This window comes from Ammodytes marinus, assembly GCF_949987685.1.
Source record: "Ammodytes marinus genome assembly, chromosome: 5".
NCBI classification, from domain to species: domain Eukaryota; kingdom Metazoa; phylum Chordata; class Actinopteri; order Uranoscopiformes; family Ammodytidae; genus Ammodytes; species Ammodytes marinus.
Window position 1 is genome coordinate 2,545,603 of NC_137234.1, and position 22,362 is coordinate 2,567,964.

The window sequence follows — 22,362 nt, forward strand, 5'->3', positions numbered from 1 at the left end:
CGTATATTTATATTTTTCTAATTTAATAGTTCTTATCCATCAATTTTGTTCAACATTTTGACTTCATTTTCGAACTTCCCCATTCTTAATGCTTTTTTCCTTAAAGTGGACACCGCGCCATCATGTGTTTCACCTGTGGCACTATTTAAGTCGAGGTCTTCATTTAGTATGTGTTGGGTAGTCTGCCCTGTTGTTTGATTGAACATCAGAGTAGCGAGACTAGATTTTCTGAGAAGAACTTCACATCCGTTAAGTCAAAATGGAGCAGTTTTAAGAGAGGCTAGAGAACTATTTACAATGATGACAATGGAGGAAATAGTCCTCATGATGAGACAAAATACAGTTTGCTTATTGACACAACCTACTATGACACATAATACGCTTAAAGGCCTACTTCACCGGTTGGAATATGAAGGTGTATTGAACTCGGAGATCCTATGAAGTATAAATGTCTGTCTAACCCTACATTTCTCTTTCTATGACATCACAGAAAGATAAATGTAGGGTTAGACAGTGAGACCATAAAACACTCTTTCTGCCTTTTCTCAGGCTAGGATGATCCGATTTCAAAAAAAAATGCACATTTATACTTCATAGGATCTCCGAGTTCAATACACCTTCATATTCCAACCGGTGAAGTAGGCCTTTCAGAGCTAAAACACATTTATATTGACTTTGCTGATAGCAGCTCTATAGGCAGTTTATGATATCTGTAACTACAAAAGCAGGAGTAGCTTCATACCTTGGCTATACTTTTTCTCTTATCCGTGGTTCCTGTTGACGGATGTGTGCTCACAGACTTGCTTCGTCAGGTCACATCCTGGCATCCAATCTCCCGAGTAGAGGTGTAAAGTTCAGGCTCAATGTCGCACTGGCCCCCAACACTAACATCCACCCTGGCACCGGGTGTCTCTGTAGTGCTGTCATACTGAGATTCTGTTCGGGATGAAAGATAATTCTGAATTTAGTTTTTGCCACATTTTGTGTCAATGTCATCTACGTAGCTAGCAAGACATGTCAAAAATAAACACCAGACATCTAGCCAGAAACACCTTCAAAGCTAATTTAAAGGAATACTAGGTCATTTTGGAGAATGTTTGTTGACAAATCACTTTTTGTCAAAATCAGTGAATATCTCCTCATGATCCACTGCCTATCTGTACTGTGTGAGCGCTAAAACATCTGGTGTTAATACACAGCCTAGGCTCTGTAAACGGGTATGCAAACAAATGGAATGTAAACAAAGCGGGACTATTTTGTTTACATTCCCTTTGTTTATATACCAGTTTACAGAGCCTAGGCTCTATTAACACAGAATTTTGGGTGCATGCCGGCAAAATTCAGTGTTGAAACCGAAATCAGCAACCTACATGATTCGTGTTGATCCAAAATACAACGGAGAACAAACATCAACTAATCAACTCATTAACACCCTAGTCATAGAGCAGTGTGGCTGTAAATACGAGTCCAGGCCAGAGCATGGGTCTGTCACTAGCCATGTGGTTATAATCGTCGAAAGCAGTCGCAAAGGAGTCAAGTCAACTGAAAACCCCGAAATACATAGTAAAAAAAAAGCCTGAGGTAAGAGATCAAATTGGAGGAAACAAGAATTGTTAGCAATATAGCTAACATTGATGGCTCTCTTGTTAATACAGTTTTACAAATAATCTCACGTTGTTGGCTGTTACGCTTAGGCACCGAAGCCCCGCAAATGTCCTTCCTCATAGCCTGCAAGAGGTGCTTCATACCGCATACACATCACAATGACGGCGTATTTTACGGTACGTAACGTGTAATTATCTGGCCAAATAAATACCCATTTGTATATGTTTAAAAGAGCGACATACACAAAGTGTATCATAACAGTAATGTTAGCTACAAAAACACCGGGGCTAAATCTTAGCAGCATCCACAATTAAGATCAACTAAACTCTTGTCTAATTAAACGCTAAACAGTCTGTTATATTTTGTGGAAAGCTAAAATTTATCTATGGTAAACAACTTACATTATCAGTCTCCATGCTTCGGCAGACCAGCAGCAGAAGTCTGAAGAGAAACAGCTGTAGCAGAGAGACGTAGCCGCGTTGCAAAGCCCAACGCTTTCTGATCGAAGTTGTTATTTTGAAAGAGCGGGAGTTTCAAATGAGGGAGTTTTTGTTGAAAAATTGCGGCTTACCAAAAAACACGGTCCACTTATGCAACCAGTACACCACAGTTGAAAATAAAAAATATTACACATTGCCATGATTTCAAGCCAGAGACCATGCAAATGAGCACGATGGAGAGATAGATCAATGAATAGATAGATGAAGATCAGTACAAAATTTAAATGTTAGTTGATAGATTATAAAGTATCTCATTGCAAAATGCTACACATACAAGACTTGGCTCGGGCATGTTTGCAGAGACCAGAGAGCTTTTATAGAATTTGTATAGAATGTTTGGGCAAAGAACTGTCGTGAAATAATTCCCCAAATTACGTAGTTAAAAAGATTTTGTGGATTTGAGTTTACAGGGGCTTTAAATGATCAGAAAGCTGTTTGAAAAGAGTCTAATTTAAGAGATAAATCAACATTCCACATCATTCCATTCACACACTTACCTCCATGCCACCTGGTAGAACGGCCCTGCTGGGTTCATGATGCCCTCTCTCTCCCTCTCTGCGAACACACCAAGGTGCAATAAATATCACTGAACTAACGGCTAGAAAGGAGGAAAGATGATATTCTACAACATGAGTCCAACAGACGGCAGCACATCACACCAGTTCTTAACTCCCTTCGTTGGCTTCCTGTCCTTTTTAGAATTGATTTTAAACTTTTATTTTTTGTTTTTAAAGCTCTTAATGGCCTCGCCCCACCATATCTATCTGAGCTTTTAACCATCCGAAATCCTGGTCGAGCCCTAAGGTCCACCGATCAACTGTTGCTGGAAGTGCCCAGGTCAAGATACAAGCACTGGGGTGACCGAGCCTTTTCTGTTGCTGCCCCCAGGCTCTGGAATAAGCTCCCCACTGACATGTGTCTTATCTCTGACCTGGGCCTCTTTAAATCCAAGCTAAAAACTTATTTGTTCAGGATGGCTTTTAATACACAGTAGTGTGATGACACTTTGATCTTATTTGATCTTATTTGATTTTATCTTATTTGATTTTATCTTATTTGATTTTATCTTGTCGTATTTTATCTTATTTGATTTTGATGTATTTTTAATTTTTGTTTTTTAAATAGTTTTTATTTATTCTCTCTTGTAAAGCACTTTGGTACACCGAAAGGACTGTTGTAAAGGGCTGTATAAATAAAGCACATTACATTACATTCAACAGAGGGACATTGAGATTAGACTGTTGTCGTGTGATTATGAAGTCTCGTAAAGCGATTCTGGAGAACGCATGTTGTCAAAATCACTCTGTAAAAATCAGTGAATATCTCTTCATGATAAGCTACCTGTATGCTTTGGAAAAAAATGCCACTGTAGATAACAACATCATGCCTTTACTAAGCCTAAACCGTGCATTAAAACTTTTGTCAATGCACACATATAGTACTTAAAGGAAGCAGATCGCTAGGAGATGTTCAATAATTTTGACTAAAAGTGATATTGACAACAGGCGTTCTCCAGAATCACTGACTCCACCTTTAACCATCAATGTTTGAACATTTTCTCACTCACCTTAAAAAACCTAATAATCATAAACGGCCACGTCAAGGAAGATAATAACATTTTAAAAAATCTAAAATCCTCAAACAACGTCATAGTTTTACTTACTGAAAAATAAAACAATTAGCTAAACTAAATATATTACCGGTAACCTAGAAATCAAGGGTCAGCGCAGTCTAACGGCAGCATTGTTTGTCTTGGGTGTCGTCAGTTCCAGACACAGTCAACAGCAATTCATGCTAACGTGTAGGCCTTTCACACCGCCGCAAAATCGGAGCTAGTTCTGGGCTTGTTCGGAGTTAGAGCCAGTGTTTTGGTTTCACACCGCCAGAGAGCCTGCTCCGGGCCGTAAAAACTGGGGGAACTCATACCCCAGGATTGAGCAGGGTTTGATAAGAACTGCTTGCGCGAACGGTTGGGGGAGGGATTATCCTGACCAACCAGAGCAACTCAAACCTCATGCCCGCCATATTTAAAAACACCGCTACTACGAGACGTAAACATAACATAATTACCGAACGTAGCGATCAAATTGACCGGCGAGAATACGCTGTATGGGTCCTGTTTGCTTAAGAAAGCAAAGCGAGAGCCAACAAGTGTAAAAATAAGACGTATTCGCCGCTGTTGTTGTGCTTAAAGCTAGCGGTAGCTTTAGCGTTAGCCACAAGAGCAGCGGCGTCGGGTGACGTACACACACGTTTACAGTGACGTCATGACGTTGCTCTCTTGCCTGCTCCATGGCTGTCTCCGGTCGATGTGAAACCAACCGGTTCATAACTGGGATAAGGCTGTAACCAGTTTTGAACTGACCCCAACACCAGCCTGGAACTGACTCTTGGTTCATTTTGGTGTGAAAGGCCTAGTGGTGATGTGCTGAAGTTCCAAAATATTAAGGATTCACTTATTTGTGAAAAAAGTAAGCTAGGTTATAACTTCACAAGATGTTCCTCATTATAATGCCGGGGAAAAGACGTTATTTCTAAACTTACACACAGTCCAAAATAAGGACTTGATTCTCACCATTCTCAATATTACGACTATTGGCCCCAATAGCCTACTCGCTCGTACCTGTTTGCTATCACTTACTTTTCTTGTTGGCTGAAAAAACTGCCGAATTTCTATCCTTCCTCTTCATGCTCATGATGACAATCACTGTGAAGGAAAGTTGATATAAAAGAGCTTGCCATTTAATCCGACACGTTTGTGTATCGTCAGACAGTAGGCTACAGCTAACTAAAGTTATAGCTTAAAATGTTGATTCGTGAATGTGAACAACCAGGTAGCCATAGGTTAATGCACACAAATCGAACTTCGGACATAAACAATAATGCCAATTGAGTTGATTAGCACTGTTTTTTTTGTTGTTGTTGCTTTTTTTATCATTTCACCAGACAATTTATCACTCCAATTCTCACTTCACTGTAGGCCTATATCACTCGTTATTTAACTCCGCGCGCACATTTATCACAAACGTAGCTTATCTTGATGTATTTCATGCCCCTGTGAAGCATTTTGAATGGTATTGTTGTGTCTGAATCGTGCTAAATGAATAAACTTGCCTTGACTTTCCTTCTTCTTGTTGTTGTTGCTGATCTCCCGCGTAAACAGAACTACAAAGACGAGAAGACCGCACGAGACAGTGAAGTGGCGTAGTAATGGAACGGTCCACCATAGGGGTGTCTGAAAATGGATTACTGGATGCTAACTGGCATGAATATGACAAGTCAACATATTTTAGGCTAATAGTCACAAATACATGTGAAAAGGATATTAAATGTTTAAAAGAGTACCCTCCTCTTATGGGGGGCTACCAGGTCTTAATATAGTGGTACTGGTATGGTAGCGCCCCCCCCCCCCCCCCCCCTATTCAAACCATGGTAGTACAAATAGATGGAGACATTTTTGTGTGATAAAACGGAGTTATAACAATCCTCAGCGCTAGTGTTGAATGCTGCTATCTTCACATGAAATAGTAATACTGTATGTAGGCTATGTGTTATGAGCACATGAACAGCCCTCCAAAGTATTTAGCCAATATGAATGGGAAATTCGGAAAATGTCTATGATTCAGATTTGGCCCAAGTTGTTCTGTTAGCATGACATTTTCATACTAGTAAAAATGACTCAAATGATTAAAACAGTGACAATAATTAACGGTAAAAAAAAGAAGATATATGTCAATATTTTTTTCATTGAAGCTATGATTTATTTTCAAGTTATTACACATTTTAGTATAGCCTATGCCCCATTTGCATGCCAAGCTAATACACTACCATTGATTACAACTTTAGCTTAGCTAGCGAACGTTAACATTACAACATTGATGATGGAGTTATAACATCATCTAAATGTCTATTATACACCTTTGCATTCCATAATATTTTTTTTTATTCATAGGAATTGATTGCGTCTATGTCGTTAAATGGGAAGCATGATATTTACGTTTGTTAATATACACAGAAAAGGTTGATTTTTGACAACAAGTCTGTGGTTTCAACATAAGACACTTAATCAAGAGTAACCGTAAACACAATCACAAACTTTTGGCTTTTTATGCCTTGAAAACCTTTAAAATTGTTGCACTATAGATTATATGATTGATTATATAGATTGTTGTCATCATGTTTCAGGCCACTTTGATGAGTAGAGTTGTTGTTAATCCTCCAGTTTAGCCACAACGCTGCGTAGTTTATCCACCAGCACTGTACAAGAGAAAAGAAGGCCGCGTTAATCAGCTATATTATTGTATGCTATACTGTATATTGCATAGCAGCATTCAGACACAAAGGCCATTCAAAGTGCAGCTCTCATTGATTTTATTTTACTCAGAGTTTTTTTCTGATTAAATTATCCAGTGAAACCTGTTGACTCATTTGGAAGTCAGTGTAGCAGAAACGGCAGATATTTAAAAGTAAAAGTCACTTTGTTGTCAATTTCTTCAATATGTGCCAGACATACAAAGGTATCGAAAATTGCGTTTCTATCCGACCCACGGTGCAGTAAGAACAACATAATTAAATAGTAAAAGTAATATATAACAATAAATACATTCTAAATAGTGCAAAAGTTAAGGCAAAACAAAACAGTATAGAATATAGTAAATGATTGATATGTGCAATTTGAGGAACATTATTTACACTATGTGCAATATGACATAAACTGAAGAAATTGTTTAAATGTGCGACTGTAGGCCTAGTTTACCTCCAGCAGACGGCCTCTGGAAGCCGTCATAGGCCCGACAGTCGTTGATCAGTTGTCCCAGTGGTTCAGGACAGCCTTCAGGGAGCGGCTCCTTAAACTGCTCCTTGCAAACTTTCTGATAGATTTCCTTATCTGACAAACCTGCAAAGAAACCGGGAACAAATTCACAAACAAGCGTAGAGCCATTCAAAGTTCTCCGTCAAGAACAAATTGAGTAAAACTCTAGCTTCGTTATATTCATGCAAATAAAAATCAATTGTATCCATTTTCTTTAAGGTGAGGAGGACTTTATTGCAGTAATTCAGAGTTGGATGTTGATACAAACCTTTAAAAGGTTTCTCACACGTCACAATTTCCCACAGGACGATTCCAAAGCTGAAAGACAACATTTCAAATTTATATTTAATCAAATTTTTTGGTTTTCACATCTGTCTCTCCTTAAATCTCAGTTAAACAACTGGGTGTCCCCACATGAGTTTCTGACTTCACTAACAGGTTTTGGAACTAATCATGGTTGAGGATGTAAATTACACTTGTGTGATGTGTGTAAACAGACCTGTACATCTCACACTCTTTGCTGTAGCCTTGGTTGATGTTGCCGAGCGCCTCAGGAGATGTGTAGCAGAGAGACATGACCTCTTTTTTATTTGGCGACTTTTTCAGTGAAGTTTCCGTTTGTGCCAGCTCAAACCCTCCCAGCTGAAAAAATAAATAAGAAATTAAATTAAATTATATGCTATGCTACAATAAAGCCTTCAAATCCCACAATGAGACACCAAGAAGTCCCAGCATGCACTGGGCTTAGTAAGTACCTTGACTGTGTAGCCTTCAGCCACCAGGAACTTGCTGCTGTTGATGCATCCATGAACCTTAGATTTGACTTCAGTCTGATGCAGTCTAAGAGAAGAGTGATAATCAACACAATAGTTATTCAATCATAAACAATATGTCATTCAGACAGTACTTAAAGGTGCTACGAGGAACTTTTAAATATTTCTGAAATAGTAAAAATTGATCCCCATCATGAACATGTAACAGCAAACGAGAACGAGAATGGCAGTAGGGCAGCGACACTTAGTGGACGACACAGTACAACATAAATTGACAACCTGAATATGGCTCTGACATAATCAATCAATCAATCAATCAATCAATCAATCAATCAATCAATCAATCAATCAATCAATCAATCAATCAATCAATCAATCAATCGTATCAGACTGACCGGTACAGCCCCTGTGCTGCGTCCAGACACATACGAGCTTTCCTGGGCCAGGGCAGATTACATTTAGAGTCCAGAACCTGTCGGAGGCTTCCCTTCTCACAGTACTCCATGATGATGAGGAACTGAGGGTTGGGTCCTGGCATGAGGAAACATAAGGAAAGGCAAGTGTATTCATGCAGACACAATTCAGACACAAGGCAATTCAAAGTGCTTAAAGGTGGTCTGAGGAACTTTCCGTTTGTGTTCATTCTTGCGCCCCCCTTTGGACAAAAGCGGTAGTGTTTTTACTATGTCAGCTGTTGTTCCTGGGTGAGCGTATATAACCATGACAGAGGAATTAAGAGAAAACTATATAAAAATAGCATTCTTTGCACTGATGGTCTCGTTTGCTGTGTATGTCATTTATTATCATCAGAGGAAACATTTGACTGTTTCAGAAATATTTAAAAGTTCCTCGTAGCTACTTTAACAGTGGCATAACAATACATTAAAAATTAATACATAAGACATCTTTTAGATTGCATTTAAGATATAATAAAAAAATGTCAAAACTGGCAGATAAATGTAATATATTGTCACATGACATTAATATTGGTCTGATACTCTGTGATCCACTCACCCTCTTCATCCTTGACACAGATGCCAAACATTCGCAGGATGTTGGGCGACTCAAACCGCCTCATGGTTTCAACTTCCTTATTGAAAACAGTCCGCACCTCCCTGACAATTAATAGGTCACATACTTATGAGAAGATACAAGGAAATGTCCTGCATTTAATTTGATCCAAAAGTACAAAATATAACCATCAAAATCGCATCAAAATCCATTTAAATCTCTTTTAGTACTCAGAATGTTATATATTACTGGATTATAATTCTTGATCGTTAATGTCTGCATTAATTTATTGATTTTTAATTGTATTATTTATTTATTTGTTTGTTTGTTTGTCCTGAAATGTGTAATACTGACTCTGGGTTCACAGGTCCGATGTATCTCTTGATGGCCACAGGGAATCCATGGTACTCTCCTTTGTAGACCTCTGAGGTGGGTGATGTCATGAAGGGCTCTTTGGGATGGTCAAACTTCAGCTCTTCTAGTTTGATCATCCGAATGGCTTCAGCAGTAGCACTGGGCTTATTCACTGTAAAAACACATGGTCACAACAACAACAAGTTATGTTTTAGTTTGGTTCAACTAGTATTATTAAAACTTGTTGAAATCTTGTTCTTGTTCAGTTTAAAGGTGCTACGAGGAACTTTTAAATATTTTTGAAGCATTCTCAATTTTCCTCCGATGATCATTCATGGGGGACAATTTTGTCCAAAGGGGTCGTTTTTTTTTTGTTTTCACAGAAAGACTGAACTGCAATGCCAGTTTGAACCACAAAAATAGCATAATAGGTTCTCTTAAACAAATATCCAACAAAATAATTCAGTCTACTCACACATCTCAATGACAGTGTCCAGTTGGATTTTGACCTGATCGAATTGCTGCTCGAGCACTGAGGAAAAAACAAAGATGGATGGTCTGTCAAAATCAGTGAATATCTCCATACGATCCGTTACTTTTACACACTGTGGGTGGACAAGTAGCAGATTGTGAGGAGATATTCACTGATTTTCGACAAAGTGATTTTCACAGCAAGCTTTCTCCAGAATTGCTGACTCAACTTTTAAGTCAGAAACACACACACACACACACACACACACACACACACACACACACACACACACACACACACACACACACACACACACACACACACACACACACACACACACACACACACACACACAGGTCTATACTTGTGAAGATCCAGCTAAACTCCTAACCCCCTCACTTTTCTGCAGCTCTTGGTTGTCCTCCATGCGGTCCACCTCATCCTCTTGCGCTCTCTGTTCCAATAATACGTTGCTATGCTCCACCTGCAAAAAAGTCAAATTCGCTTTATTGTCAATTTCTACAATATGTGCAAGGGTTTGTCCTGCATAGAGACATTTTTGGCGCCCCCCAAAGTGGTTTTATTCCTCCCCCAAAGGGAAATCATCAGCGCCAAAATGATAAAAATTCAGAATATATTCAGCTATTTAAAACTTCTCCAAATGTGTTTCTAGTTCAGCCAAATACAAGTCATCCTTCCTGTAGTGCTGGGCGATTGATTGCATTTCAATTTATATAACTGCTTCCCTCGATCATGAAAACAAAATAATCGTTATAAACCATTGATCATTAAAACTCCCCTTTCTCAACCCAATAAAATGCACAAACTTTTCGCCTTTACTGTTGCAGTCGCAACCCCAAAAAAGTTGTTCCCTGTTCTCACCCCCAAAGGCCCATTCTGAGCCAGGAAAAACCCTGTATGTGCCAGACATACAGAGGAATTGAAATGTTGTTTATTTTCAAATAAAATTAAATAGGTAATACTGTATATATAATAAATACATTCTAAATGTGCAAAAGGTAAGGCAAAACAAAACGGTATAGAAAAAATTAAGTATTTGAAATTTGCAACATGAGGGGTGCTCCGGTGGCGTAGTGGATAGAGCGTGCCGTGTACCATATTGGCTTCGGCCTTCGTTGCAGTGGTTGCGGGTTCAAATCCGACCCCGTGGACCTGTACTGCAGGTCATCCCCCTCTCTCTCTCTCTCTCTCTCTCTCTCTCTCTCTCTCTCTCTCTGTCTCCCCATTTCAACTCTGTACTGTCTAATAAAGCTTGAAAATGCCACAAAAAATATCTAGAAAAAAAAAATTGCAACATGAGAGACATTATTTAAATAAATGTAAAGTGAGTATACCTGCAGAGCTAAGCTCAGCACCTGGAAGGCATCATTGAGCCGATCGTTCAGACCGATGAACTCGCTGCCGTACTTGCCGCACTTCAGAATCCGTTTCGTCCAATCGATTCGTTCCGATTCGTAAATTTTCAGGACGTCAAGCGCTGATTCAAGAGTGATCTGAAGTTCCTTGAGACATGTTTCTACTACGGCAGAGATTTGCCCTCGCTGTTGGATGGCCTCCACCAAGGGCATCAGGTCTTCAACCCGCTTAGAAACACGTAGACATCGCTTCTTGTTGGCTTTCACCTTCTTCACAACCTTGTAGATCTCTTTAGCGATTTTCAGGAGGATTGAAGTGAGGCCCATGATTGACTGGAGACACAGAGAGAACGTTATAGCTGATTAGGGAATGATCAAATCTAAATATGAAATAGTTCAGTTACATCACCTCAACCAAATTGAACTGAGCTGACTTTATGGCAGAGGTGGTAGAAGTTAAAAATAGAAATACCATTTTGTAAAAAAAAAAAAAAAAAAAAAAGTGATCGACGGAGGTCTCTGGTTACTCCCAGTAACCATGAGGTCTCTGGTTCCTCCTCCCAGTAACCATGAGGTCTCTGGTTCCTCCTCCCAGTAACCATGAGGTCTCTGGTTCATCCTCCCAGTAACCATGAGGTCTCTGGTTCCTCCCAGTAACCATGAGGTCTCTGGTTCCTCCTCCCAGTAACCATGAGGTCTCTGATTCCTCCTCCCAGTAACCATGAGGTCTCTGGTTCCTCCTCCCAGTAACCATGAGGTCTCTGATTCCTCCTCCCAGTAACCATGAGGTCTCTGGTTGGATCCCCAGCACCGGACAGGAGGGTGTTAAAACTAGTGGTGGCTGCTGTTATTACATCTACGGTGCCCACTATTTCTACCATTGTGTCCTTGAGCAAGACACTTAACCCCAAACTGCTCCAGGGGCGCTGTACTATGCTGACCCTGTGTGAGGACCCCCTCTGGAGTGTGGGAACTTCAGTGGGGAGATGAGAAAAGATGAATATCTTTTTAGCCATTGACTAATAAAGTGACTTAACATACTCTCACCCACACATGACTTTTCTATTATCTATTAACAATCTTGACATTGCAGTGCTTTGTTTATTGTATGCACCATCAATCATACCATCATACCTAGCACATTCCTTCTCTTCCTTGGAACCACACACCCAAACAATTCTACTTCTTCAGAAGCCTTGAAACAGGTTGGACCTGATGCCTGTAGGCCGATTGCCGTAGTGAGTTCGCCAGACATAAGTGATTCATGAAAAAAATGGTTCACAGTTTGTTCAAAATTCATCTAAAACATATTTTAACCACAAATTTCTTTCGTTTACGTCTCTGTGAACGTATTTTTTTTTTCACATAATTTCATTTTAAGGCATTATCTGTCTCCCATAAAATGTTGGAGCAAAATAAACCAAAGAACGTTTATCTGAAAAATTAAAATAAAATGACATAGGACAGCAGCAGTATCAAAGAATTAGCGTTTTAAAAACATTTTTTTACCTGTTGACGGTCAGCCCGTGTGAATCCAAATGTGCCTGTCACTACACGATCTGAGGAGCCTGCACGATATGAGGTGCGCGATCTTCGCCGGTGACGTAGCGTCGGAAGGGGGCGGGCTGAGCGGAACTGGCGCCGGGAGATTCGAGCTCCAACCGCGGGAGTCACTGCTCAGAACCTACCGCTGGCTTGTTAGGTCCATGGTTCAAGGGTTTAAAGGGTGTAAACCTCCACGTTTTACCCCGACTTGAGTAGCTTTATTCGGGGGACATGTTGTTACTTTGCACGGTCTACTGGAGCGCCACCGGAGGCTGCTAAACCATCGCTTCCACACAGGTAAGCGCTTCTACCCGTTAGCAAATCAGGTAACAAATGGTTACCAAGCGATAACAACAACGAATCCCATCATTTATTAGCTGTCATGTGAGATTATATAACGCCACATATACATATAAGAAGCTTAATTAAATCATTTGAATGCACTATAGTTCAAACTGAACAGAAACGGCTGCTCTTAGCTCCATGTTTTTCTTGGAGGCCTCACTGCGACCACGGTCTCTAGTTCTGTGCGTAGCCGTAGAACGCAACACGTGTTCCCGCAGGATTCACCGCTATGTAGCCGACATCACGGATAGTAAGATCAATACATATTATCAATCAATGTTGAGGTGTTTTGTTGGGGAGGTTGCATGGAGCGATATCAATATACGTGTGTGGTGAGGTAGTGAAGTTATACAACCAGCATTGTTGTGTAACTTCACTACCTGTAGCAGATTTGTGCAGCAAAGTTTAGGTGAGAATAGGTTTTTTGAAAGGCTGACAATTAAATAATAACAATAATGGATTGGATTTATATAGCGCTTTTCAAGGCACTCAAAGACGCTTATAGTTGTAAATGCTAAAAAAAGAGAGAGAGAGATTGTACTGCTTTTTGACACGTATATAATATCCTAAATTGTAAATCCTTAACCCAAAACTAGACAACTCTAGACTAGATCATCCCAGAAAAAAAAAACCCTCGATTTCAAATTTTTATTTAATCCCCATATTACCCCATGGGATAATTTATGATTCGTGAAATAAGTTAAAGTGACACAGCATACAAAAAACAAAATATCATACTGTCATAAACAATATTTGACACTTCGTTTTATATAGTGGGCGTCCTGGGGAAATGCACCTGTTGGAAGACCAAGAAGAAGTACTATAGAATAAATAAATAACTAAATACATCTTCACCTCATCACTTGATATTGTGGAAAGACTTGAGGCAGTGGTGGATGATGCCATCTTTAGTTACTAGCTTTTTGTCCTTGAAGGCCACTGTAGCTTCTGTTATTATTCCAAAGTTGGTGGTTACCAAGGGAGCATTGAATTATTCTTAATATTCCGATATTAAAGGGTTCATTCTAAGGAAAAACTAATTTTATTTTCAAGCGATTATTACACACTTAAAGTTGCAGTGTGTAATATGACATCATCAAGAAAGTTCTACAAAGTTCTAGAATGCAACGCTCCCTGGGTAACCCCACCCCTTTAGAATAATAACAGAAGCTACAGTGGCCTTCAAGGAAAAGAACAATTCTAAATTTTAAACAATGCACCTGATGACATTCCAACTATGACACTTTCAAGATGGCGGCACTAGGCCTTGGTCCAAAATATGCCGAAATATGGACATATATGAGATCCTTTCTAAGGGAAAAAATAATAATTAAAAAAAAAAAATTCAGCTATTATGCACTAAATTAAATGTACGTATGGATGTCATAATTACTTTCTACAAAATCTGCTAGGAAATAAAACCCAAAATTCTACACACTGCAGGTTTAATTAAAATCTTCTTTTCAATATTATAGTCCATTTTCTACCAAGTCTGTTCTGTGCTGAAGACTCACTTTTTTTGCATTGGCCTTTAATACAAGTTGAGCTTATGACACTCCTCCGTTTTATTTTGTTGTTTATTTTCATGTATCTTATATATGTTGTTTTGTATTGGGCGACTGGCTCAGGTGGTAGAGCAGGTCGGCCAATGATCGAAGGGTTGGCGGTTCGATTCCCACTTCACCCACCTTGCCTCGCGTGAATGTTGATAGTTAGCCTGCTATCGGTGTATGAATGTGTGTGGGAATGGTAACGTGGGAAAGGAAAACAGGTCTCCCTTGTAAAAGAGTCTCCGGTCTCAATGGGATTTACCTGCATAAATAAAGGGTCACTTTGATCAACTGTTTTTAAATTTGCTATAGAAATAAATTTGACTTTGACTTTGTTCTTCAAAAAAAAGGCCAATAAATTCTACACTGTCCCTTTTTACAAAGTCAACTTTATTTCTATAGCACATTTAAAAACAACATCAGTCGACCAAAGTGCTGCACAAGATACAATACAAAAACAACATATAAGATACATGAGGGGAAAAAGGGAGGAGTGTCAAGTCTCAACTTGTGTTAAAGGTCAATGCAACAAAAGTGAGTCTTCAGCAACGTTTTAAACTGGTCAACTTTACAGGGGTCCAGGTTCCATTTATTTACGCTGTATCCTTGTAGCACTTTGAATGGCCTTGTGTCTGAATTGTGCTATATAAATAAACTTGCCTTGCCTTGTGTAGATCATGGAGGCTATGGAAGTGGACTCAGCTGCCAACAACAACCGCACGGACCCTCCACACGTTATAATCTCAGACTCTGGCAGTAGCACGGAGGTGGATGAGGAGGAGGGGGAGGGTGAGGTGTCTCGCGCCCCACCCAGACTGCCTGCTACCTGGGCATTCAGTCAGCGAGCGGTGGGTAGAGCTCCAGCCACAACCACCTCAACTCAAGAGACCACCAGGCGCAGGAGGAGACTCAGGTAGTGTGTGTGTGTGTGTGTGTGTGTGTGTGTGTGTGTGTGTGTGTGTGTGTGTGTGTGTGTGTGTGTGTGTGTGTGTGTGTGTGTGTGTGTGTGTGTGTGTGTGTGTGTGTGTGTGTGTGTGTGTGTGTGTGTGTGTGTGTGTGTGTGTGTGTGTGTGTGTGTTGTCATCCACTTAGGGGACTCAGGTATGAAGTAGAGGTTAGAGACACACCTATACACTTCTTTAAAGGTGTAGTCAGTAGCCCCTTTTACACAGCCAGTGAAAGCCGGGAATATGCCGGCCTTTCGGCCCTCCCCCCAGCTGTGTAAATGCGACAGTTGCGGAACGAGGGAAGAAGGGTGCGAGTGATCGTTCCGGGAATTTTACTACCTCGGGGGGTAGTAAGATTCCCGACACGATCAGTTCCGCCTCTCTGTTTAAATGCTCCAGCTTGTTGTTGCGGAACAGGGGGGCGTTTGACGTTCCATAGTCTACGTTCTAAACATGCGACCATGTTAGCAGTTGAAGGACGTGTGTTTAACATTAACCACGGCGGCCTGATGTCCCGTAAAAATCACCAAATAAAAGGAACGGTGTATAATCTAGCTGATCATAAGGTCCGTTGCTCAATCCAAACCCCCGCGCTTCATTTTGCAGAGTGTATGAGTCTATTTCTGCCCAGGAGAAGTTGTACAATGGAAAGCTAGGCTAGGCTAAGTAAGGGATAAAGTATAGCGAACGGGTCACTTGCTAGAAATAAAGACCGACAAGCTGAAGCAGGAGCCCGACGCGCAGCGGAGGGCTCTTGTTCAGCTTGAAGGTCGACCTAGTAACGGGGAATAGTCTGCTCGCCCCGCTAGACTGTCTGCTTCAGCTGACTGAAGGCTCCGGCTCAGCTGTTAGCCACAGAGCTACTGTTTTGCTAACACATTCCGCCGCCGCTATTATTATCCTAAGTCTAAGCGTATATCCACACTTTATTTCTGTCTACAGTAACGTGACTTCACACACTGTGTGTATGTGTATGTCTGATTGGCAGATCGCTGCCCTCACAAAGAGACTCGCTCACAACCAACCTGTCACACACACACACACACACACACACACAGAGGTGAAGCGGTCGGATTGATTTAGTCAGTTTGGTTAACTGTCCCAGTGATGTTGGACTCAGCGCGTAGCGAGATCAACTGGCACATCGTGGGGACAGTAAAATACGGCCCTCTTACTGCAAGCTCCAGCACTTCTGCTCTCAATTCACCGGCCATTGTTGTTGTTGTAAAGCAGCTGACCGGCGCGGCGCTAAATGTTTACGTCACACCTGACGCTGTTTACAAGCACCTCTTTCATTCCGGAGCGCTGTGTAAAAGGGACTACTGATGCGCCAGCAGGCCGGCGTTGCTTGGTTCTGTGTAAATAACACAGAAGCAAGCAAAGCCGGCATATTGGAGTGATGTTGTTCCGTCAATATGCCGCAATCTCTGTGTAAAAGGGGCTAGTGATTCTGGAGAACGCTTGTTGTCAAAATGACTTTTTGTAAAAATCAGTGAATATCTCCTCAAGATCCTCTACCTGTCCGTACTGTGTGTAGGATAGAAATTACTGCTTGAAATAGTTCTCCTAACCCCGCGTGCGTGTGTGTGTGTGTGTGTGAGTGAGTGAGTGGTAGTGTGAGTGTTTGTGTTGAAACAGGGCCTCAGAGTGTACTACCATAGCCATACATTATGTTGTCCGTCTGTTTGTGTGTTCACTTTTCAGTTATGTGTTTGTTTTCCAAAAGTCCAAAGATAAAAGCATTTAGAAAAAAAGAAAAAAAAGTTGCATAGTATGCCTTTTTAAAATAGTTGTCCTAACCCTGTGTGTCTCTCTCTCTCTTTGTGTGTGTGTGTGTGTGTGTGTCTGTCTGTTGCTTTAGACAGGGCCTCAGAGTGCACTACCCCAGTCAAACTGCGGCGCCCTCTAGAGGTTTTCCTGAGTTCCTGCTTCGCGCTCCGGCCGCTAGCTCCAGAGAACCACAGTCTGGCAGCACGACGGAGGTGAGCGAGTCCGAGGGAGAGGCAGAGGGAGAGGGGATAGAAAGACAGGCTGATGGGGGGTCTGTGGAGCCTCTAAACCAGCCCAATGCTAGTCCAGCATCCAGCCAACCCCAAGCCCAACGCACACGGCCACAGCTACACGCTACAACCAGTGAGTACCAGCAGTGTTTACTATGGTGTTCAGTGGGTTTTTTGAGTCACTTTGGGCCAAATCCATGAATAAAAAATTTAAAAAGAATAATTACAAGAAAGATGGCGTAATTCAACTTAAGAAAAAATGCTACAACCAGTAAGTCTAAGCAGTCTTTATTGGGTCTTTTTCACACACTCTCCATGCGTGCAGAATAATTTTTTTCTATTCTACTTAGTACAGCTGACCATAAAAGGATGTAGTTAGCATGCAGTATGTATAGTATAATTGGGACATACTTTTACTTATTTATTTCATCCTAACAACGCTCCTTGATCTTGCCTCTTGCTTATTTATCCGTCTCATCTCCGGTTGTTTTCACTGGGAGGCTCAGTCCATGTGACGTCACTTTCACTGCAGTGGATTGTGGGTCAGAACCTCCATAAAGCTGCTGGTTTCAACACTAAAAATCACCACTGGATGTAGTAGGACATCTGGGTATTTTTCAGCATGCTGCATCTGACCACATATATTGGGACAAACTAAATCTTTTTCCACCTTACTAGATAGTATGGAAGTATTGGGGATTTGAAACGCAGCCAGTGTATTGTGTTTCTGATACTCAAGAATGTGAACGTTATTTTTCAGACTCCAGTTCAGCTGCAGACGGGGAAAGGACACACGCTCAAAATCAAGTTGTCCAGGTAAAACCCTTTTCACATCACTATTTCATTCAGATTGAATGGAAAACATATTGATTTCCAGGGGGGAAAGCATATAAATGTCCACAAATAATATATATATATTTTTTTTAAAAAGCATAAAAATGTCAACAAAATAAAGCATAACAATGTCAAAAAATAATCTTAAAATAAATAAATAATAATAATTAAAAAATAATAATAATAATAATGCAGTAACCCTAATAACCTCTGTCCCTGTCCCATCCCAGCCTGCCCGTGTGTCTCCATTGGGTCCCTCTCCACCAGAGGAGGGGGAGGGAGACATCTGTTCCATCTGCTTTGAGCCCTGGACCACCGCGGGGGAACACAGGCTGTCTGCGCTGCGCTGTGGACACCTGTTCGGCTACACCTGCATCACACGCTGGCTCAAGGCTCAGGGACCCGCCGCCAAATGTCCACAGGTAACAGAAAGTGTGTGTGTGTGTGTGTGTGTGTGTGTGTGTGTGTGTGTGTGTGTGTGTGTGTGTGTGTGTGTGTGTGTGTGTGTGTGTGTGTGTGTGTGTGTGTGTGTGTGTGTGTGTGTGTGTGTGTGTGTGTGTGTGTGTGTGTGTGTGTGTGTGTGTGTGTGTGTGTGTGTGTGTGTGTGTGTGTGGGGTATGCGTGTGTGTGTGTGTGTGTGTGGGGTATGCATTAAGCAACGGGCAATGTGTATTAAAGACCTACTTCACCGGTGGAAATATGAAGGTGTATTGAACTCTGAGATCCTATGTAGTATAAGTAAGGTCAAGGTCACTTTTATTTATATAGCACCTTATAAGAACCTAAATTCACCAAAGTGCTTTACATAAAATACATAAATTAAAATACAACAGCACACATTAAAAAACACTTACAGCAATGACACAAAACAATTCATTAAAACGTAAAAGCCTGTGAAAAAAGGTGAGTTTTAAGAGTGGACTTAAAGAGGACCTATGATGCTTTTTGACTTTTATGACCTATAAACGTTGTTATGATGATTCATAGTCATGCTTAACCATACTAAATTATCAAATAATGACTTACATGCATTTCGACGTATTCCCTGCTGACCGTCTGGGGTGTCTGTGCAGAGCACTAAACACTATTCTAGCCAGTCGAGAAGTCACGTCTTCAAAGCGGTCTACCCTTTCATAATTGGTGACGTCGCATAAAAATTCGTGATGTGACCACGTGGATGTTTCCATGTATGGTAATGCTGTCACTTCCCTGTTCGCGTCTGCCTCGCGCCCTTATAGGTCCATGCTCGCGCTTCCCGCCACTGAAAGTGTTCCGGAAGGAAGGTAACCAATCACAACGGAGTGGGGTTTGCAAGAGGGGGGGGGGAGGGTAGCGGAGATGGCCGATGCACAGGCGGAGGGAGCGGAGATTGCCGAAGCACACACACTCAAGTGTTGACAGGACGTGCTGGATCGCCAAAATAAGAGAAAGAGCTTCCCGAAAATCTACATAGTTTTTTGTGATGTGATTCGTGTCAGGTTGCTCTATAGCAGTGTAAAACTAGAAATTAAGACCAGAAAAGTAGTATAATAGGTCCTCTTTAAAGGTTTCCAGAGACTCAGATGAGCGAATATGGTGTGGTAAGCTGTTCCAAAGTTTACAATAACAATTTGTGTGTGTCTGTGTGGGGTATGCATTACGCAACAGGCAATGTGTATTCAAGACCTACTTCACCGCTGGAAATATGAAGGTGTATTGAACTCTGAGATCCTATTCCTATGTAGTATAAATGTGCAAACATTTTAGAAATCGGTTCATCCTAGCCTGAGAAAAGGCAGAAAGAGTGTTTTATGGTCTCACTGTCTAACCATACATTTTACCATGTGTGACATCACACATGGTGAAATGTAGAGTTAGGATTAACATGACAGCTGGGCCAAGGGAAGATTGAGGGAAAACAAACCTCATTGATTATATTATAATAGCGATTTTTAAGCCTGCAGTTAGTTCACAAAATTGAACTCTGCATTTAATGGTAAATGGTAAATGGACTTGTATAGCGCTTTATCTCCGTTATTCACAGACCCAAAGCGCTTTACATTGTTTTGTACACATTCACCCAGTCACACACACATTCATACACCGATAGCAGCAGCTACCACGCAGGGTAGGCTTAGCACTAGGGTACTAAGTTAACTAAGCTAACTATCGGGAGCAATTCGGGGTTCAGTGTCTTGCCCAGGGACACTTCGACATGTGGCGGGGAGACGGGGGATCGAACCTCCGACCCTGCACTCCAGAGGCGAACTCCCTACCACTTCGCCACTGCCGCCCATTTAATTCTTAGTACTGAAAAATGATATCATCATAAATCAAAATATTTTTTTTTATTAGTTATTGTTGTTAGTTGATGTTAATTTGTTTGTGTTTCTCTTCAGTGCAACAAGAAGGCCAAACGTTCAGACATCGTTCTGCTCTACGCTCCCAAACTGAGAGCGCTGGACAACTCGGAGCAGGAGGGTCTAAAGAGGTCAGTCATGGTTAAGATTGTTTTGATTTAGGGGGGGGGTCGCTTGTGGTGTAGTGGGTAACGCCCCCCCCTCCCCCATAGAGGCTCAGTCACTCTATGACACATTTCATCTCTGTGTCTCTGCAATGACAATAAAGCCTTGGAAAGCCAATAAATATTTTAAAAAAAAGAAGTGGATAATGTGCCTAGGGACGTTTATTTGGAAATTAGCAGTAGCTTTAAATACTCTAATGCTGTACACTGGAGTTTTCTTGTTCAAGTGTCTATGTGGTAGATTCATCTAAAACTTGTGTGTGTGTCTCTCTTTATTTCTTTGTGTGTGTGTGTGTGTGTGTGTGTGTGTGTGTGTGTGTGTGTGTGTGTGTGTGTGTGTGTGTGTGTGTGTGTGTGTGTGTGTGTGTGTGTGTGTGTGTGTGTGTGTGTGTGTGTGTGTGTGTGTGTGTGTGTGTGTGTGTGTGTGTGTGTGTGTGTGTGTGTGTGTGTGTGTGTATAAAGGTCTCTGGAGCAGGAACAGTCTCTGAGGAGGAAAGCTGAACTGGAATCCGCTCAGTTTAAACTCAAACTTCAAGTCGTCACCAACAAATATGGACAAGCACAACAGGAGCTGCAGGTACCAGACTATCGCTGCGTTCCCAATCGCATACTCTTTATTTTCTCTATTCTACATACTACATCTGACCATAAAAAGAATCTGATTAGGATGCAGTATGCTACACTTGGGACATCATAACATCGTGCCTTGATCTTGCCTCTTGCTTTCATATCTTATTGCCTCTTGCTTTTATATCCGCCCCATTTCATCTCTGTCTCTCCAAAGCTGTCAATAGAGCATTTTAGATTCCCAAAAATAATCATTAAAAAAATATATTAATAATTTTGCTCATAGATTGAGGTCTGTCCAGTGATTATCTGTTGGTATCTTCACATGTTAACCTTTCTTTGTGTGTGTCTGTCTGTCTCTCTCTCTCTGTCTCTCTCTCCCTCTCTCTCTCTCTCTCTCTCCCTGTCTCTCTGTCTCTCTCCCTCTCCCTCTCCCTCTCTCTCTCCCTGTCCCTGTCTCTCCCTCTCTGTCTCTCTCTAGGAGCTTCGAGCCTTGATGTCCCAGGCCGGTAGAGGCTCCTCCTCCTCGGTCTCTGGTTCCACCCCCCTCTCTCTGACCCTCTCGTCCCTGAGATCGGATGCTTCTCGTGGGGCTCAGTACAGCTTCTCTAAGGCCGTCCTGGTGTCTCAGGCTGGAGGCTCCAGGGTCTTATCATACTGTGAGACAATGAGCTGTCTGCTGGCTACACAACCCTCCCCACACTCCACACTGGTGCCTGGTGAGACACACACACTTTTTTTTTTAACTTTAACAGGGTTCATGGGGTCTTAAAAGCATTGAATTGGGGGCGCTTGTAGTGTAGTGGTTAGACCCCCCCCCCCCTCCCATAGAGTCTCAGTCCTCTTCACAGCAGACCCGGGTTAGAATCCAGCCCGGGTCGTTCTCTGCATGTCACTACCCTCTCTGACACATTTCATCTCTGTCTCAAAACGGTCAAATATAGCATGGAAAATGACCTTAAAAAATAAATAAACATTGATTTTAATATCTCTCAAAATAAGGCCTTTAAAGTATTGAATGACAAATGTCTTACACTGGTGCCTGGAGAGACGCACAGCCATCTTAAAGGTGCAGTGTGTAATATGACATCATCAAGAAAGTTCTACAAAGTTCTAGAATACAACACTCCCTGGGTAACTCCACCCCTTTCGAATAATAACAGAAGC

The 22,362-nt window shown here is 41.4% G+C and overlaps 2 protein-coding genes across 2 annotated transcripts in view; one reads left to right on the plus strand and one right to left on the minus strand.

The window, feature by feature from the left end:
- Positions 1 to 5,851: 5,851 nt before the first annotated feature.
- Positions 5,852 to 12,473, minus strand: LOC307250696 (mixed lineage kinase domain-like protein). Its single transcript, XM_080027856.1, has 12 exons — positions 12,414 to 12,473; positions 10,884 to 11,237; positions 9,928 to 10,012; positions 9,532 to 9,588; positions 9,057 to 9,228; positions 8,706 to 8,806; positions 8,087 to 8,222; positions 7,674 to 7,758; positions 7,418 to 7,560; positions 7,187 to 7,236; positions 6,862 to 7,002; positions 5,852 to 6,362 (listed from the first exon to the last, which is right to left on the minus strand). Exons 2-12 carry the CDS (start codon positions 11,229 to 11,231, stop codon positions 6,316 to 6,318), a joined length of 1,365 nt encoding a protein of 454 aa, XP_079883982.1. The 5' UTR covers positions 11,232 to 11,237; positions 12,414 to 12,473; the 3' UTR covers positions 5,852 to 6,315.
- Positions 12,474 to 12,593: 120 nt separating this feature from the next.
- The window catches only part of rfwd3 (ring finger and WD repeat domain 3), a 16,408-nt gene continuing 6,639 nt past the window's right edge, over positions 12,594 to 22,362 (plus strand). Inside the window, 8 exon segments of the mRNA XM_080027874.1 lie at positions 12,594 to 12,746; positions 15,019 to 15,257; positions 17,153 to 17,424; positions 18,052 to 18,107; positions 18,356 to 18,547; positions 20,504 to 20,595; positions 21,091 to 21,205; positions 21,677 to 21,914. Coding sequence (XP_079884000.1) covers positions 15,022 to 15,257; positions 17,153 to 17,424; positions 18,052 to 18,107; positions 18,356 to 18,547; positions 20,504 to 20,595; positions 21,091 to 21,205; positions 21,677 to 21,914 — 1,201 coding nt within the window. The 5' untranslated portion in view covers positions 12,594 to 12,746; positions 15,019 to 15,021.